General features: G+C 32.3%; 2 protein-coding genes across 3 annotated transcripts in view; both read left to right on the top strand.

Moving 5' to 3' along the window:
• LOC148603181 (bifunctional 3'-5' exonuclease/ATP-dependent helicase WRN-like) overlaps nucleotides 1-9644 on the top strand; it is a 42018-nt gene extending 32374 nt beyond the window's left edge. The window contains exons 20-27 of one of the 2 annotated variants that reach the window (XM_088554095.1): nucleotides 458-638; nucleotides 1297-1456; nucleotides 2119-2231; nucleotides 3347-3503; nucleotides 5397-5486; nucleotides 5958-6120; nucleotides 7242-7441; nucleotides 9310-9644. In XM_088554095.1, the coding sequence (XP_088410221.1) occupies nucleotides 458-638; nucleotides 1297-1456; nucleotides 2119-2231; nucleotides 3347-3503; nucleotides 5397-5486; nucleotides 5958-6120; nucleotides 7242-7441; nucleotides 9310-9606 (1361 nt within the window). In that variant the 3' untranslated portion in view covers nucleotides 9607-9644. The remainder of the gene's footprint in view (nucleotides 1-457; nucleotides 639-1296; nucleotides 1457-2118; nucleotides 2232-3346; nucleotides 3504-5396; nucleotides 5487-5957; nucleotides 6121-7241; nucleotides 7442-9309) is intronic. The other variant, XM_088554096.1, reaches the window with a different exon arrangement.
• Nucleotides 9645-14772: 5128 nt separating this feature from the next.
• On the top strand, nucleotides 14773-20071 carry LOC148603180 (uncharacterized). Its single transcript, XM_088554097.1, has 2 exons — nucleotides 14773-15931; nucleotides 18333-20071. The coding sequence occupies exons 1-2, from the start codon at nucleotides 14903-14905 to the stop codon at nucleotides 19938-19940; spliced, it is 2637 nt and encodes an 878-aa protein (XP_088410223.1). The 5' UTR covers nucleotides 14773-14902; the 3' UTR covers nucleotides 19941-20071.
• The last annotated feature ends 566 nt before the right edge of the window (nucleotides 20072-20637 follow it).

The raw sequence follows: 20637 nt of genomic DNA, 5'->3' as shown, positions 1-20637 counted from the left end.
TTCAATGGGTGGTATATTGGCAATCTCCTCTGCAGACCTGAAACTGCTACCTGATTCACTACATATCAATTTGTTTATAGGCTTTGCTATACAGGAAGTGAAAAAAATCACGAAGCTACGTCTGTTGTTCTGTACTTATTAGCATAAAAAGATTAAATACTGGGTGTGGCATAATGCTTTGGAATAGCAAACATACCCTCTGTGCAAGAGATTGGTATATTGGAATCACCTTGTCCGGACATAGAAGGGTTCAAAGTTATATTAAAAATAAAAATTCTGGACTTCTTTGCATCCTAGATTTAAGGTCCATCTAAAGAAAATTTAAGGCCTTCACCAGGAGTCTCATTGGTTATGGGTTTGATCCATAGCTAAGTCACATGAATAAACCTGTAGAAATGCTCAAGCATATCTGCCAATGGTATTTTTAACTGCAATCATTCTATCAAATATGTTTTAGGAAAAATGTTGCTGTATGAAGGGTACCTTGTTGAACAGAGTATACAGGGTTGTTATGGGTCTGTAGTTGGACTGACGCACAGAGGATCCCACTGGAAAAACAGTGGCAATATGCCATTAAAACTTGTCCCATCCCCAGACATGGAAGCTGCCGAGCCAAAAAAAATTATCTTGAAAGTTATGTAAGTGAAAAAAAACTTTAAACAGCAATTATTGTCTCTTTGAAAAGTTTTAACATTTTTGGACAGTTACAAGTGTTTTTGCAAATAAAGATGTTGTGTAAATCCCACCAATCCGCTTCTCCCCCCCTTTAAAAAAAAGGGGAAAAAAAAACAAAACACTTCACTACCAACAAAAAATCCTTTCCTTTCTAATACAGCTGTCAAATTTTGAACTCTTGTGAAATATTGAGATATCATACCAGGTACCAGGGTATGGGTTAATGAAGGTTAATGTCTCATGGTGTAACTCCATGTTTTTTAGCTTACCTGGCCAAAGGCAAAATTCAACAAGGTGAGCGATTCAGGTTCCTGGGAGCCTCTTGTTTATTGAAAAAGGGGAATAACTCAGAGGTCACCCACAGTTCAAGGAAGTTGTGGAGGGTATAAAGTTTTTGACATGTTTTGTATTTCAGTCCTCTATTTGTTATCATGGTTTTTCTCAAACTACTGAACAGAGTTCAGAATACTTTGTATGAAGTAAAGACACTATATACATTTGTTTATATTACCAGGAATTTTGATACATCAGATGTTATGGGAGTTATACCCCTTTGAACTTAAGTTTCCAGAAATACATGACTGACACATCTTGTTATATTCTATATTATATGTTATATAGCCCATCTGCTAGTGGAAGTTCAGTGTTGCCTTCTAATCCATCCAAAGTGACAGCAGCCAACTGGACTCCTTCAAACTACTACTACAGTCCTACAACTGAAAAGGCACCACCTGTTAGTCCTAAAAAGCATGTTGTTGATCCACGTGTTGTCAGGTTGAAGGTATATAATTTTGAAATTTGAAATCTGAAGTATGAAGTAAAGTGTCATCCCTATCATTAGGTCGACCTTAAACAATTGTTAGTTTGCTGTTTATCAGCCTACCTACTCATTTTTTTATCCTTTCCAAGACAATTTATTTTATTCTATTTTTAGCACATTGTCTATACTTTTTGGCATTTTTCAGAAAAAAAATCACCCACCTGCCTGATCAAATCTAAAATTGTAAGTCGATAAACAGCAAACCAATATTTTTTTAAGGATGACCTTAAAGATTGCTATATTAGTATATTTTACAAAAGCTTATGATGATGCTAAGCTGCTTAATTTATATATGGATATACTTGTACATGTAGGTTTTTTTACATAAGATAGTTACATGTATGTGTGTTGTACACATGGCTGTTTTACAGTAGAAGATAGCCATGTAGCCAAATGGTGGTTGATCTTGAATGTGGCTAATTTAATTTTGACATTAGCCACATCATTTATCTATATCTTTATTTCTAACAGTGTGGCTAATGCAAATTTTCTTCTGCTGACACAGCATGGTTGCCATATGTACATGTAAATCTTGCAAGAATCAATTGGAACTTGGCAATTTTGGCTGTTTATATATTTGTTGAATGTCACATTAATTTGAAAGAATTCTATTTTTCTCACAGAATGAGTTGTATTCAATGCTAATACAGAAGAGAAATGAGCTCGCTGGTGAAACAGGTTATACTCCATATTCCATTGCCAGTAATAAAGTGCTGCTCGATATGACTTCAGTAAGGTGAGTCACTTATGGCTAATGAGTCATTTGATAGTGAGTATTATAGTCCTGCTTGATTTCCATTATTGGAGACATTGATAGGCTAATGAAACTGGATAAGCTCTTCACCATGTAGTGAGTATAATGTAAGATTCATTTTTTGGAGCATGATTTTCTTATGCATTAAGGAGGTAGACCTAGGGTAAGGGACATAATTCATGAAATCAGTGATATGTTTGTATCATATTCAATTTCACCAAAGCCTCTCAAGCTTTTGTTTGAAGCAGAATAAAATGAGTCCAAGTTAATTAGATGCTTACATAAGATTGATGTAAAATGCTGAATACAAATGTTCCAATGATTTTTAAAGGTGGTGTCCCTTACACTAGGTCTACCTCCTTAAGTACCAGTGCATATAAAATTCAGACACTGCCTATGATAAGGTGATTCATGGCATAGAAAAACCCATGGATCTGACGGCACTTTTTTGGTGTACATATGCTATATTTTCATGTGACAATAGTAATTTCTGTATTCAGATCTGTACTTTTGAGAAAACTACACTTTAACTTCCCATTAAAATCAACCAAACCAAACCAAATCAAGAACTGCAACTCTTGCAAAGTGTTTATTTCATGTACAATGTATATAAATTTTATCTTTAAAAGCACAACCTCCAAATGAAAAACTAACCTGGGTTATGTGATCTATGACGGATTCTGAACAAGAAATATAACCAAGTTTGGTGGGTTTTTGACTTGCATGAATCACCTCCTGTTTGATTATTATAAAGACTGATACTTGAAATATGCTTTTGTTTTTATTATAAGTTTACTTTTGATCTTATCTATTCACAGGTTAATACTGTTCTAAAAATTTTAACATGAAATTTGTGTGATTTTCATGTGAAAATGAAGTGAAAAATTAATATGAAACTCATATGGAGGGTTGATTCACATGAAATATGGCATAAATTTTATTTGGTCAGTTCTTTTGAAAATGATATGAATTGGTTTTTCCTGTATAAATGACAGCAGTTTTTTATGCACGTGCCTGTTGATTCACATAATATGGTCTGTCATTTTATTCATTGACACCCAAGCAAGAATTGAAATATAAAAAAAATCTATTTTTAGACCAAGTATAAAACAGAATTTGTCCAAAATAGAGGATTTTCCAGAGGTTAAGGTGGAAAGGTTTGGAAAAATTTTCCTTGATGTAATCATACCATTCTGTCAAGAGAATGGTCTGAAGATGGACAACCTACCAGAGATTGACCTAGCTGAGGCAGCGGTAAGTTTATTGTTGTGAAACAGTGGTAAAATGTCTTCACAACCAGACTCAAAAGCATGATCATTTGACACTCAAAATTCACAAGAATACCGAATTTTAATGCATTAATCATTTTTTTGTGGTTTACTTATTTTCGCTATTTTTGAAATGGATAGATAAGCACTAATCATTTTATTAAATTATGTTCACAAGACAGAATTAACAAAAATGAGCTATCATGAAAATTAAAAGTTTAACGGTAGTTTTCCAACTCCCATTCAAGAACTGGTTGTATAAAGTTTAATCTAACCACTTACATGTATTATGTAGGAAAAGGTCTCTAGGACACAATGATTTAACTTCAGATAGAATACTGTGATAAATCTGAATCATATGTACATTGTATGTAGTATCAGATTGTCCTTTTTCATATTTATGGAATACAAGCCATATTTTCAAGATTTGCAAAGGTACGTAACCCACCAACATAGGACAACCTGGTTGGCGATCTCATTGAAGAACAGTAAACATTTTTCTTAAAAACTTGTAACTATTTTCACTTTTGTAAATAGCTAATGGTTTAAAATAAGTTATTTTAAAGTATCAGAGTACTTACTGCAGCTCCTGTAAGTCAAATATTTCAATTTGAAGTCTACTGCTCTCCATTGATCCAGTGGGATAGTAAACCAGTCTTCGGGTTGGAGAGTTATTTCCCTTTGCTCAAAATAAGAAAAACACAAAGTCAAGGTCAAGGTTGGGTATACTGTCTATTAAGTTTTTATTATTGGTTTTGATTTTTAAAAACAATTGAACTCAGAAGAGAAATGAAACAGATCTTGCCAGGTTAAATTCTGATAACTGTAAAACTAAAACAATAAATCAACAATAACACATCACCAATTTGTCATACACAGGCTAATGTGCCACACATGAGAATCATATGGTTTGCATCATATGCTTATCATATAAATCGAGCACCATATGTTAATCATATGTTTCGGTATGCATATGATTATCGCATGGTTATCAGATGATAATCGTATGTTTTTCACAAACATGATTATCATATGTTTTAAGCCAAAATTACCATATGAGAATCATATGATAATCACATGACTATCATATGTTTAATATCATAGGATTGTCATACGATTACCATATGATTATCATATGAATCAAGCACCATATGATTACCATATGTGGCACATTTGGCTGTGTTGAAGCAATATGCTGAAGAGGCTACAAGCTGGAAGAATATATGAGACTGTGTGGAACATTATGAGCCAAGAGTCACATATAAATGTTTTTGTCAAGTCAGCAGAGTGTTGTTCACATTAAACTGCAATTTAAAATATTAGATACAAAATATAGACCTTCATTAAGGACTATTCCATGAAAAAGTGTGTCCTGGAGTCAGAACATTCAAGATATATATAGGGGTACCACCAACACATTAAAATTAAAATGCATTACATTTGTCATATAAGAAAAATTCAAATTTTACCCCCACCAAAACATAAATAAATCAACTGTGTTCTGCCCTTCCCCTCAGAGACAGTTTTTCTGGAATAGCCCTATGGAAGAAAAAAAAATGATTTTAACTGATTTAAGTGAAAGCAATTAGAAGTTATTATGTACATTCAATGTATTTCGACTGCTCAAATAGTATGGTAATATACATGTAAAAAATCAGCCCTGAAAATGAAGAAACAGTAGCTTGCAGTAACATGTACATGTATATAATCATGTGTTAAAATTTAAAAGCTCAAGAAATTAAAACAAATATACTTCATACTTTAGTAAGTATAGACCTGTGAAACGAAAAAAAACAACCTTTAAATGAATCAGAATAACTTATAACTATATTGTATAAAGATTAGGTAAAGCGTGTGTACTTTGTTTTTATATTGGCAGGACATATCTGGAGACTCTGACAAAATCTGGAAGTTAACAAACACTTGCAGGATAACTTATGTCATGTTTCAGAGACAGAATAAATCTCTGGTGAGTATTAAAATAATACTGTAAAAATTATTTGGTACAATGCAACCTGCCTTAAAAGAACTTTTTTTGGACTTTAAAATTGGTTTGGTTTAAATAGATGTCAGGCTTACATAGTTAGAATTACATTTTAATTGATATGAAGGGACTTCACATAGTTTCTGGGTTAGACTGATTTTCAGTTTTTTTCAGGGTTTGGTTTAGACATGGGAGCCTGGGGCTGATTCTAAGGGCAATATGGAAGTTTTTATGTAATAACCTATGAGTATATGGTTGTGTATATGAAATAAATATGGTTTTTGCATGTTTTATGTGTTTTAATATGTACAAAAACATATATCCTAATTGATATATTGTATACAGGTCTTTATTACAATTAAAAAAAAAATAAAATGCTTGATGGAAGTTTCTTCTTTCGAATTATCAATACACATCCTATCAGAAGACATTAACAGGAAATGGATATTTTTTTAGGAAGAGATAGCATCACTTCGAGGTATCAAGACAACAACCGTGACCGGTCACATTGCTGAAGCAATTTCTGTTGGTTTGGAGGCAGACCTTGACAGATTGGGTATCACCAATAAGATGCAAGAACTAATTACAAGTGTTATAAGAAATCCTCCTATTAACTCTGGTAGGTACCCTGTGACTGTAATAGTTATTTAAGAATTGTTTTCAATGGCTGGTTATATTATGAGATATATATATGACTTTTGGTCGGTTTAGGCTGAATAAACCACTAAGCGGTTAATGTTGCGGCGTAAACCGACCCATAGTCGTTTATATCCTATAATCTAACCAAAAATGGGAATGAATTCTTATATTTTAATTCAAAAACACCAGAAAACACAAATAAAATCACAATATATTGTTTTTATAATATGAAATTATCATTTTTTTTTTTGAAGATCAATACTGTCAACTGTCTATCAATTTTAAATGCATGCGTTTAGTTCATTGGGATACCCTATTGAAGTAGTTTCATAGTTAGGGGGCGTGGCTGAAGTACAGAGTTAATTAATACAAAATGTACATGTTGCTGGATAATGCTGAACTATTCAGAATTTCACAAAAGTTTAAATATTTGTGGATAACTAATTTTCATGATTATTTTTAAACTTGAAAATATTAATATTTGTTTGGGTTCCAGATTCTTTTTGGTTGGCTTATGAAAAAAAAATGAAAGTTGGGATATCAAGTTGACATCTATATCTATGGGATAATTGTCATTGACAGTTGAATTCTTTTTGGGCTATTATTCAGTCTACGCGCAGTATTTCTAGTAGTTTTTATACCCACTTTGGTATATAGTGATAGGGATATCAATCCCTCTTTGCATCTGTACTTCCTTCCCTTCATTACACAGGGGAAAACCCGTCTCTTATCCATTACTCCTCCTACACCACTGAATAGAATTGAATGAAACTTTCACAGAATCTTCAAAAATTGAAGATGTAAAATATGCATCATCTACATGTGTATTCCCTCTGCAAACAAAGTTTGGGTTTATAGGATTCACTCTGTCTGTTAGTCTGTTTCCAGTGAGCACAACTCCTACATAACTGATCAAGAGATTTTGATGAAATTTGATAGGCATCATTTTTGGATATGCAAGAAGGAATATCCTTATTATCTGAAGATAATATACTTCTGGGTTTTACATTTAACATTTACCTTCCTTTGAAGCAGAGGTTGAGACTTTACTCTTCATGGGCTTGCTCACAGAATTTCTAGTTTATTTTTTTTATCTTTTAGAAATAGGAAGGCTAACTAAAATCAAGGATGCTCTCCCAGACCATATTGAGTATGGGCATATTAAAGTAATTATTGCCCTGATGGTACAGAAATATGGTAAACAATCAAATTTGAATGGAGAACTTGTTGTTTGTTCCTCTTCTCAGGAGAGTTCTTTTCAAGGGGCATCATCACAGTCTGGCAGCAATAATGATCATCAGGTAATTATATGCTTTGCATGGAATATAAATATGTCTGGTTCTACAAACATAACTACCTTTGTCAAGATCTCTCAAACATGCAGCTGTCCGACTACAAAATGACTACAAAAGCATTCAGTTTTTTTTGTTTTTTATCAGCGAATATATTCAGTTAAAGTAACATATTGGTACATAATGAAAGTATTGATAAGCAAGTTTATCTGGATTAGTTCAAAAACATTTATTATTTTGGAGAAAAAGCCCTCAATCTGAAGCTTTATGGAATCTTGCAATGTGTTCTTAACATCATAGTGTCTGTTAAACATCTAAAAAATAATAGAGAATACGATTCACCTTAAAAGCTGCTTGGCATTGGAAGTTCAAAGGAATAACTTTGGATTACTTTACTTCTCCATCTGTCTTATTTAAATAAATTGATGTTATATATCATGTTTGTGAGATTTTGTCAGCGTTGTGCAGCATATCCTATGGATGAATATTATCAACAAGTACATACTTCTCATGTTTGTGAAACTGGGCACGGTTCTTATTGCTACAAATATGTAAGAGTCTGCCTTGTCTAAGTTTTGTGAGGGAATACAAACTACGATCCTAAGGCTTATAAAACTAACTCCACACCCAAGTCATGCACATACAAAATTAACTTCATTGTAGGTTAAGTGTCAGACTGAAAAAAAAAAAAAAAAAAAATTTCAAAATTCTGTAAATTTATATGTCTGATTTTTGGGAACAGCCCTTTTTTATGTTAATTTGTTTTAACATATGTAAGCCCCAACAAATTTTGTAACACAAACATAAATGATGTTGTCTGATATTTCAAAATAGGACATGTTTGTAGGACCCAAATGTACAGGTTTGTTGGAAGTTACCATGTCATAGTAGGAAGTAAAATGTTTTTTAATTCCCAAAACTTGAAATGAAGTCTTAATATTATTTGAGTGAATGGACACTTTAGTGAAACCGAATATGAATCTGAGTCTTTCATAAAAAAAAAGAAGGTTTTCATGTGAATTAAAACAATAAAAACAATCCTTATAATTTAAGTAGTACTCCAGCTAAGAATCATGCAAAATGTGATTCATGGGTAAAAAGCCTACATATTTTTATTTTTGATTTTTTGTTTGAGTTGCCATAGTATACAGATATTAACATGTGGTTTTTCATATAACCCGTGCTCTTAGGAGATAAAAATTATATAGAATGCACTGTAGATTTCAAAATTAACGGAGATAACTCTGTAAATGACGCTCAAATACAATAGAATCTACTGGATTTTCAATGTTGATTATCTCCTAAGAGCAGGCAGATTTGAATGAATAATTACACATTAGTATAGACCCATAAAACAACTTAATTACAAAAATAAAAATATGTAGCCTTTTTTAGGGTGTATCACATTTTTCAGATTTTGCATGATTCTTACAAGGACAGCTACTTAATACCTAATTGATTTAAGTCAAAATTAGGATTGTTCTCTTTTTCAAGGCCTTATTTAGTTTAGATTTTTTTAAATTGTATATTGTGGACAGAGTGACGTTAATGATGTCACAGTAACAAGTTAGTGTATTGAAAATAACCTCTGTGTATGTGAAAAAAATTAGGATTTTTAATCATTGAATTATTGCCCAGAAATTTTTGATGTTTTCCAATGAAATTCTGTGTAACAAAGAATACTGCATTATAAATTTGTTTTGATATGTTATTCTAATGCAACTGCAACTTTTAGGGATTTGACTTTTAACGTCATTTTTTGCTTAAGCATCTTGCAACACAATTCACTTGATTCCAATAGTAGAAATGATGAATTATATTACACAATATATTCTCTTGGATTTTCATTTTTAAATCTTTTCATGAATTTTGTTAAGTTTTACAGTGCTGTACCTTGTAAGGATGAGAGGAAGAACAAACTAGATTCAGCAGGATTTTCATTGAAGAAATCATCATCTGATGTGTGTGATTCTACTTCTCATAAGGACTCATCATTAAAAAGATTTTCATCAGTAGACTCTCAAAGCCAATCAGAATCAGTGAAAGTGTCATTGACTTCAGGTAGCCAATCAGAAATATTGTCTCAAACAGGTGCTAAAAGGAAAGTTCCTGATTGGATGTCCTGTAAAAAGCCAATGAGTAAAAAAATGAAGGCAAACAGTTTATTTAAGTGATTAAAGGATTTCTTTATATTAAATTTTTATGAAGGGCATTTCTTGGGTTATTTATATTCATTCTACATTTAGCGCTTTCTTGTTGATGAACAAAACACAAGTTGATACTGAAAACTAAGAGAATTGTGTTCATAAGACACAGGTGTGGCTGTCAGTGTTCATTCCAGATCACGCCCTTATGCCATTGGGTGCCATTGGCAGGGATACTTTATGCATTGTGCACAAAATGTCTTCAAAATGTTTTGGCAGGTTCTATTTTTCGCATTTTTGTGTTCACTGCGAAATTAGCGAAAATTAGTACATTGTGAAAATTAATACTGTCACTGTATCGAAAGTTGTCACTTCATTCATTAACTTTATCTTTACGGGTACTATTGCCATTACACAAGATGAGTTGTTACAGGCCTCTAGTTGACCTGCTACATTAAAAGGTGATGTTGCATTTTCTGATTTCTCGCTTTTAACTTTCCTGTCATCATGTAAAATCAACAGATGCTTATTTCTACAGATAGTGCATGTCAATATGTTTTTTTCACTTTTTTCGTCATGTTTCCTTTTTTCAGGCAACCACAGCAAAACTCACTGTTGATGGCCAATTTGCAATGTAGCGGAGCAATGTTCCAACTTATGAGTTTTCAAGTTGCAATATGAACATTCCATAGTATTACTACATCTATGTTCCCTTTTGGAGACTTGATATCTATTACAGAAGCATTTGTTGTTCGTTTTTATGATTAGTCTTTTCTCTATGTTTTCACATTGTCATACTGGTCATCTTTCGATGTTCAAGAATTTATCGCACTTGTGCCATAAGTAAGATCGTTATTTGGCTTCACATAATGGATGAATCGAATGGACTGCACATTCGTCTTCATTCTTAACACAATATTTCGCTGTCTAATGGCAACTGGCACAATAATCACTTAATATTCTTTAAATATTCTACGATCTTCAATGCATCAATACTATATGCAGCATTCTCGCACTCTATCAAGAATAACAAAAAGTCATCTAGAGCCCTTTGCTTCGTAAGATTTGACTGTTGGTTGGTCTAGGGCCTTCTTGAATGCACTTGCTATAGTATTACTACTTCCATAACACTCTTCGAGTTAATGCATCGCAGCTTTATTCAGAAAATCACCAATCTTTTGACTGTATCCTGTTGTTACTTTATCAACTTCTCCATACGTAAACTGCTATAAATAGTTCATTTTTACGTCCTCAGTCTCACTGTATTGGACTAACTTTGCATTGAACTGCAGCTGGCGAACAAGTTTCTTAAATTCAAGCGGATCTCCTCCAAATTTTTTGATGTTTGGAATAGGCTTTCTTCAGTTTCTTACTATAGCTTGCATAGCCATAGCATTACTGTCAATATTACCAGTTTTCTGTGTAGTAATCACTTTAATTCTGAATTCACAAAAGTTTTTGAATTTGCCGTAAATGTACATGTCCTATCTATATTTGTATCAACTGCAATTTCACTTTGTGTCGGAATATCATCGTCTTTTCTGGTTACTTCTATGCGAAATGGTGCAGCCTCAGAATTCAGAGTTTCAGTTTTCTTTTCAGTTGACTGAGTCGAAAATCATATGCATTCATCTCTTTAGGATTCTGATCTTGTGTATTCTAACGGTTCCTACTTTTCTAGTACTTAAGTATTTGCGTTTGATACAGCTATCTTTGTTGACAGGTTCAACTCTGCGGTTGTTTCCCAAAAAGCAGAGGACGCTAACCCTACCGATACACTTGGTCCATGCTCCCTGTTTTTAGTGGAGTCTGAGTTGCTCTTTTGCTTTTGTTACTTTGTATGTATGATTTTAGTTACTTTATGTACTTTGTTGTGTATATAGGTTTTCCATGTCTGGTCTTTGTCCCTGGAGACATTCTTTTGATTACAGCTATAACCTTGGTTCCCTTGATTACTCTTCCTCTTTTATTTGTAATTGTACCTTGGCTATTAATTCAAGTTTTCTTCTTTTGTAAAGCTTCTTTTAAGTGTTCTTATTCACATTTGTTTTATCCTTTAGCTAGCTTTTTTGAAGAAAGTCTGCTTATACAATGTATATGACGACGAGTGATGTGTTCTCGTAGGATGACTTGTACGAATTTTACCTTTCACGGAGAAATAGTTTTCCATGAATCTTATAATTATGAATGTATTTTTCTCTATTATTAATTCAGTTATACAAGCCTCCTTCATCTTCACTTATTCTCGCTATAAATTTCTATTGACGTTAGAAGTAGCCTCAAGCAATTCCTCTTGTGATAGATCTAAACCGGATTTTTCTTTTTCGTCTTTCCATCTTAAATGTCGATACGCCAATGAATGTGGAAAGCAGGATAACGATTAAATCATCAACAATGGATACATAGATCAGTTCATGTCTTCTTTATTGTAGTTGTACATCACAAACAAGGTAAATTTCTACTGATGAAATTAAAGGATTGACTGAAAGACAAATGAACTGAAATAAGTACTAATATACTGACAAAATATTAATATTCAAAATTACCATTGACACACATCAAAATTTCAATAAACCATTTTTCATATATTGAGCCTTGGGGTCAGTATTATATACGGCAAGTATGGTTTAAGGTAAGTATAAATGTGTAATTGTCTTTGTATATGTGTAAAATCTATGTGGAATAGTATGTCATTTTAATGTCTTAATCCAGAATTACAAGTATGCAGGTGTGTTTCAAATATATTATACTTTAATGAATTTTCCCATAAACACTCATGAATATTAAGACGAGAACGTTATAAAAGCATATATCATGGTTTGTAGTGGTTGCACACATTCGATGTGAAATCAACTACTTACGGTCATGTTCAAAACATCAAACATCGTGAAAGTTCCAAGTACAATGGAAATATTACTTGCTCATAATAGTTACTCATTCATAACAATTCTATGATTCGATGAAATAAACGTAACGTACCGTTGACGATGGTATACAAAAATATGCTGAAATTTAGCCATTTTAGTAAATTTGACTTAACTAATTTTAATGGGTTTTCGCAGGATAGGGATAGAAACGAACTCTAACCACGATATAAACAATAAATATATACAATAAAGTATGAAAACACCAAAGTGTTTATTTGCAATAACTTCGGTTGTAACAAACGATATAGAATTCATACCCTGCGTATGAATATAAATTTGAATATATGTTTAGCAGCATAAACGTACGAATCATTACTTCGATCATTATCAAATAAATGCAAACATGAATTAATTAATGCTAGATGAATACAGAAATTTGGACTAAGTACCTAAGTAAGGGACTAATGTTATACAACGATATAACCGACTTGGTTACTATGGAAACAAGTATTTACATCTGAAATATGGATATGTTTTATAATAAATACGCGTAGACTATAACTATGTAAGCATAATATGCAATCATAGCATAAAATAGAAAAATGGAAAACATATTATTAAAATCAATTCGTCACATTAACCATTATTATAATGATTAACTTTCATTACTCCTGCTTTGCGGATAACATAATGATTTAAAATGGAACAAGTTCACATTTTCAGTATTTCTCATACCACAAAGCAATCAGCTTCATAAGTCCACAAATTTACACAAGTAAATGTATAAAAAAGTAAAATATAAATACCTTAACTTGATGGAACAACAGGATTTAAAATAACACAAATCCAAACAATAATTTGTAGATATGTTCCACTAAACATAAGAGAATATCAATGGTCAATGTCACTTGAACACTATGAAATAATATAAAGAAATCTAAATTCTCTCCACTGCTCTTAACCAATCACAAACAAAAAATGCTCAGACATACATCATACAATCTTATGTTACACCTAACAGTTAAATTACATCATAGACAGAAGGAACCCGACATAAGTTACATGACCAATACATGTTCATTATTTGCCTGAACGTGTAGTAAATTCAGTTAATAATATATAGACAAGTTAGCTTGAGATCACTTTAAAGGTTCAAATGCACAATACATATGTGATTATTGATGAATTGATTATACAAATGTAGCAACACACATTATGACTGCTTATACTAATAAAAATCAACTCTATCATATGTACTGTAAGTCGACCACATGCTTTAATTAGATCTATATACTGTAGTGTGCTACACATGACATTGCAAAACGTCTAAAACATTTATTGTTGATGACCAAAATGAAAATCATACTTAATTGTTCATTTATCCCAGGATCCTTAATATATCTTCATAATGGTTTGTGATTAATACCGATTTCCCAATGGATTTGCAACTCATCATTCAGTCATCGATATATGATATGATAGTACATAAACCAGGGTTTAGGAGTCTGCAGAGAAAACTTAATAATCAACAAATGTGATTAATTATTCATTTGAACATTATTGCAAGAGTATATATGATTCTATGAAGAAATAAACTCCATCCTATGGTGCACAATAATTAAAATGCGTAGCATGTTATTTTCAAGTGTGCACCATGGGCATTGAGGTTATTTCAAATAGAATAAAAAATAGAATAGTCATTCTTCAAAATTTAATTTCAATACTAAAATTTAACGAGTAAATAACCAAAATATTTTCATGACGCCATAGTCAAATATCAAAATTTGGTTTTTGATAGGATTGACAGAACATTTTATCCAATCAGAAAGCGCGTTACATTTGAAATTAAATTGTATGTTGCATGATAAAACCAATGTGGGAATTAAGTATGAATAATTTGATTTAATTATTTATGTTCAGCAATTAATTTTGTTACAACCGATTTACTTGTGGCCATTTATTTCCTTATGAGAGACTAGATTCCTGATTTTAAGTTTTAATTTGACTACACTCTAATTTTCATATTTGAGTCGATGTTTACAGAAGTGGCAACATCGAAATATTATTCAAGTAGGTTTTCCTTTAATTCTATATATTAAGCAGATACTTTTGGTAAATAGTTGTTGTAAAAATCCCTTTCAAAAATTTTGATGAAGGGAACCTTTAAAAGATTAAACTTAATTAAACACATTTTATTATAGTTAAAATATCTATGTATGTCATCATTAGATTCCAAAGCAATTTTAATTCCAGATTCCTGATATCTATGTGCCTTGTCAACTGTAAACAAATTGAACGATGAAACCTGAAGCCAAAAATGGAGAGTGGAAATGATCATCCACAAGCTGCTGTTTGCATTTGGAAATTTATGTGTGGAAACACCGGCGCGCATATAACGACTTAGATGTATATTGATTCTATCAATTTAGAGTTCTAGTCATTATTCAGGAAAGAACATCATGGAACTCTTAGCCAAATTTGTGCTAATAGTGACATTACTGTACATATATTGTCAATACATGCCATATGAATACCCAACTGGAAAAGACCATGAAGCTGTGGTCTACCTAACTCAAAATATATCAAATTTTTATGTACGGGATGTGGTACAGTCTCAGTTGCTATATTGTCCATATCAGCCTTTATGTGAAGAATTTGGTAGAACGATAACTCTCACAAATAACAATACTGCATTATACCCATGTTGTCAACAGCAATGTTCATGTAATGTGTCATCTAAAGCTACAAGCCCTAAGAAATGCCCAAATATTAATAAATTAGGTTTAGACACGCCGTCGGAAGTATGCGTTCGTCCACAATATAGGCAATTTGGCAGTACGAAAAGCAATACCTTCGTATCCTATAAAATGATTAGTTCGTGTTCGCCATCATTCAGTAACTCTCATATTAGAAGCAAATGTGAATCAGAACCGACACAGAATGAACATTTAGACCTTTCGCTTTTTACACCAGTTAGTGTTGTAAATGAAAGTGATATTTACAGAAACACATATTGTGCGACATGTAATGGACGCCATGAAAGTACTTTCAGGACTTGGAAGCCGCAGTTCCAATGTTCCACAGGGACACCATTCGACAAAATACCTTTAACGCAAAATGAACTTCTGTTGACTATGCACGAAGACAACAAATGCAATATAGTTTTTAAGGATAATCAATACCACCCCCGTTGTAACTGGGGCGTTTACACAAAATGTAATATGACTGGATTGTGGACAAAATACGATAAAGCAATTGATAATGCTTGCAACAGCTATACTTTCGTATATATGGTTAACTACAGAAATGTCTTTTGTTATATGTGTAATAGAGATACACAACCTAAAATTGGTTGTACCCTCAAGGAACTTGAACCAATAGGAGGTGGTTATCGAATGGGGACATTTTCAGGATTGATAAGGTATAGATCTCAAGAAAGTGTTGAGAAACAGAGATGTTCTGAAAATTATATTTACGATGATTTACAGGTAATAATTTCGACTGATGTATATTTTTGAGTTTTTGATCCTTCATGATCAATATCCTTTATGTCACCGGTTTTTTGTCAGGAACTTCCCTACTGTTTTTGAACAATCCACAGAATATAGTCCGTATATAATTCCTTTTATATCAATTAAAATCTCTTCCAAAATCATTCAATATGTTTCAGGGAATGATTTAGCTTAATAATATTATATCATTGCTGCAAATGAAAATAAGATCTAAACTAAAGCAAAGCAAGTGAAGATTTGAGGCCTTATGCACGTGAATGCCTTTTCTCACTACATGAGACATATGTTATCGTCCCTGTAGACAAAGAAAGGTATATTGCAGGATCTTCATCTTGCTCCATGAAGGATATGTCAATTCATCTTACAAAGATAATTTCCGCAGTGAAGGATGGACAGCAAGTTTATTGCAATACCATCTACTATTAATCATATGTGGATACCTCAAAATTCTAGAGATTTACTTCAAAACAAATTTTTTCGGAAATTAGTTTTCTCCTTACCACTCACCTCTTTACACTACGTTACCACATGATAAATTGAAATCTGGTTTGAAAGAAATTATTCGTAACTCTTTTGCTGTTTCAAAAAATTATGTTGTTCTCGGTTACAAATCCACATATTTTTCTAAAACATCGCAGAAGGGCAAAGTGTGCTACACAGAAAAGCATATTTGCGATATGCTTGATTTCGTCATTGATAACTTGTTACATTTGGAGGAGCTATATTTCAACAACAGGTTGGCATTCCAATGGGCACTAACTGTGTTCCTATCCTAGCTGATTTGTTTTTATATTCATACGAGACTAAATTTCGTCAGATCCTCGCAAAGAATAAAAGTTTAAAAGATGCTAAATCCTTGAACTGTACATACAGATATATGGACGTATTGTCTATCAACAACCCTTCTTTTGTAAATGGTTACCGCCAATATATCCACCAGAGTTCGAAATAAAAGAGACTACAGAAACAGTCTGTTCTGCATTCTTTTTTGGACCTACATCTCGAATTTGACTACAGTGGTCATCTCAGCACTAAGATTTATGATAAAAGAGACGACTTTAATTTTAATATAATAAATTTTCCTTACCTGTGCAGCAATATCCCTTCATATCCTGTACATGGTGTTTATATTTCAAAATTGATGCGCTACACTATAGCAAGCACTAACTACTATGATTTCCTCGAACGCCATAAATATTTGTGTAACAGACTTTTGAATAAAAGATATGAGGAAATGCGTCTCAAAAAGTCTCTTACCAAATTTCTTTTTAGATACCAGTCCTTAGTTGAAAAATACTCAGTTTCTTCTAAAACAATTAGTAATGATTGTTTAGTTATAAATTTGCTTTTCAGAAATTTAGTTTTTGCAAATTTGTCATGAAGCATATGATGTGTTAAACATGTTTAACAGAGGTATCATTTAAATCTTCATCATTTCATCAATATTTCGTAATTGATAAACAGGAAGTGAAGAGCAGTAATTTTAACATAGTACATTAGATGAAAAAGAAAAAAAAATTATGAAATGCATCTACCTAGGAAATGATTTCTTAAGCAGAGTTTTTGAATGTAATTGCAAATAATTGTTTTGACAGGTTTTAAATAGTGGTGAAAAAGTGAAATGAAATGAAAAAAATCCTCTAAATGTGCATGAAGTAGGATACCGTTTAATCATAGATCTGCAGATCATATCCATACCGGTCAACCCTCTCTCCATCGTTAGGGAGAAGACTCTCACAAAATCTCCCATATAAAAATGAAATATAAGTTAAAATTATTATATTTTTGTGAAAAATATGAAATAATCAAATTCATACAAATTTCCCACATGAGACAGTCTCAGTGGGGGAGAATCTCCCACATAAACTCTTACAAAGGTTAACAGGTTTGTATATCTCTGAAATCAGTTTTAAAGTATACCGTCAGTTTAAACACTTAAAGCAATTCTAATTATATGGGTAATGCAAATTTATGAATACAGTCTTATTTAACATCATGTAATATTTTGGTCATGTGAAATTGAGTATATAGTTCTTATTTTCACAAGAAATAAAAACCTCCAGTACTGATTACAAATATCTCTTGTAGCCTTCTTGTTCAAACTCCGCATTAATCTCTTCTTATAACAAGCAGTTGATGTTATTCTGTCTAAGTATGTTGACATGTTGTTGATAACGATTTCTGAAATTGCCCGAAACAGTGTATCTGGGATAAAGAAATTCATATTAGATTTGTGAAATGAAAAATCATCTTATAGTTTCATTTCAATTTAAAGTTTTATAGCACTTAAATATATCTTTCGAACTCGTGCTAATGATTCTGTTGAATAGAAATATTTTGTATAGCTTAATTCTAATATCATTTTATCAAACTGTAGGAAATATGCAGGGTGGTCCACTGCCAACCTTACTATACATATGATAAAAGAACCACAACCTGTAAAGCACTTTTCGACCAGATATCTAACCAGAGGTATGGAGTGAATCTTATGACTGAAATGGAAAATGGTGTTATAACATGCAATTTGGAGGATTTGTTTTGTGTCAGCTCTGTTACAAAAGCCGTCGAGGATGCAATCTTGGAAGATGTTAATTTGAAATTACGAGTCGAGTTGTGTAAGGACGATTACCCAACGAAAGTATTTCTAGTAGAAAATTCGAACAAAACAACACTTATTTTTAAGATGTTTTTTCATCAACAATATGCACACGATAATATTATGTATATTAACTCTTTGCAATCAAGAAGGAGTATTCAGTTTCGACATAACTCAATACTTACACAAATTACTTTAACGACCCTGTCACAAGCTGAAGTAGATTGTCTGGGTAATTTGAATGATATTAGTTTCACACTGCCTCAACCTCCGTTTTCTCGCTCACTTACGTGTGATTTCAAGTTCAATTCTGTATCTGTTGTTTACAACTATTTATGCCCTCGACTGAAATTTCAGATTGACGATGTAAGTTTTTCTGGGGGGGTTTTGCATTTGAATGATATGAATATATCATATGATCTTAAGGGCGTTATTCGACAGAACAATTCATTTCTTGTGTGTGCAGATGTTTACTTGAATGCAGTCAAGGAGACCGATATTAATAGAAATATTGCAAATAAAAAAATTTCGGAAGATATAATTGAAACAACTATATCAACAATTTGCTCTTCCTTTTCCATAATTTCATTGATTCTGCTTCTTCTGGTTTACGGTGTAATTAAAGAGATACGCACCGTCCCAGGATTAAATACAATGATGCTCTGTGGATATTTATTGTTAGCTAATTTGCTGTATCTTTTTGGAATGAGATCTACTAAAAACAACTTTACATGTGTTGTTATAGGAATGTTTATACACTATCTTTGGCTGGCTTCTATTGCATGGATGAATATTTGTTCAATCCATATGTTTAGGGTTTTCGTACTAAATAGTACAGCGGTAACATATTCAAAGCGCGTTGTGCTGATTTATTTTTTATATGCTTTCGTTTTTTCAGCCATATTTATCGGTATTAACATAATTGAATTCTCCATAAACGGTTCGGAGAATGGTTATCTAGGCTATGGAGGTAATCATTGTTATATTACAAAGTCTATAATGATTCTTATATCATTTGTTGTACCACTGGGATTGGTAGTTATGTCAAATATTATCATGTTTATTTGGGTGGTGATCAGAATAAAAACCCATCCAAAGCTGGACTCACACAATGGCAAAGAAAGGAATATGTTAGCCATCTATCTGAGACTGACTTGTCTTACAGGTGTTACATGGGCTTTTGGTATCATATATCACTGGTTTCCAGAAGCAGCAATTTCATATACATTCATAATACTTAATGCATCCCAAGGAATATTCATTTTCGTTGCATTTGGATGTAATGCGAGGACTCGGAATAGTTTTTGTTCCGCTGTTCATACATATTTGAGTAAAATATCATCTAATGCTTCAAGATCTGGAACTTTTTCAAACAATGAAATAACATAATGTTTTAAAAATAATTACAAATATACTATGTCTCAGAATGTGACGACTCCGTTCGCTACATATTCACATATTTAAGACTTTGCGGATGCTTTCCAGCTGACCAGTAAAGTAAAATTCTATTCAATTAAATATTTTGGTCATCAATTCTTTTATAAATATTGTGGTTTTTTTTATTGTAAATTGTGTTTAACCTACCTTCTGCAGAAAACCCCCGTTTTCAAAAGGGATATATTTCAATATGCAAGCATATACTTTGCAGTATAAGGGTTCATTAGTGCAGTGAAAAATTAAAATTTTACAAATTACAAAATTAAATCTGCAAATTGCAAAGTCGGCTCTACCTATCCAAAACCTGTTTAGACGATTTTAGTTAGCATTAAGTTAAAAATTAATTTTGAATTATATATAAATAATGGGAATTAAATATCTAAACCACGATATTAATTTTATCGAACTATGCAACCAGTAGTAAAGATGATAAACAGTGCACCTGGTCCATGCTCCCAGTTTTAGTGGAGTCCGAGTTGCTCGTTTGCTTTTGTTACTTTGTATATATGATTTTAGTTACTTCATGTTCTTTGCTGTGTATGTCTGTTTTCCATGTCTGGTCTTTGTCCCTGGATTACATTCTTTTGATTACCGCTATCGCCTTGGTTCCCTTGATTATTGATTCTAAATCTGGTCAGTTTAATGCAAA

The sequence above is a fragment of the Perna viridis genome, chromosome 11 (assembly GCF_037379345.1).
Source record: "Perna viridis isolate PV_CMFRI_1.1 ecotype Kerala chromosome 11, ASM3737934v1, whole genome shotgun sequence".
In the NCBI taxonomy this organism is placed as follows: domain Eukaryota; kingdom Metazoa; phylum Mollusca; class Bivalvia; order Mytilida; family Mytilidae; genus Perna; species Perna viridis.
The sequence above is the reverse complement of the archived record's forward strand: the minus strand, read 5'-3'. Positions and strand labels throughout refer to the sequence as shown.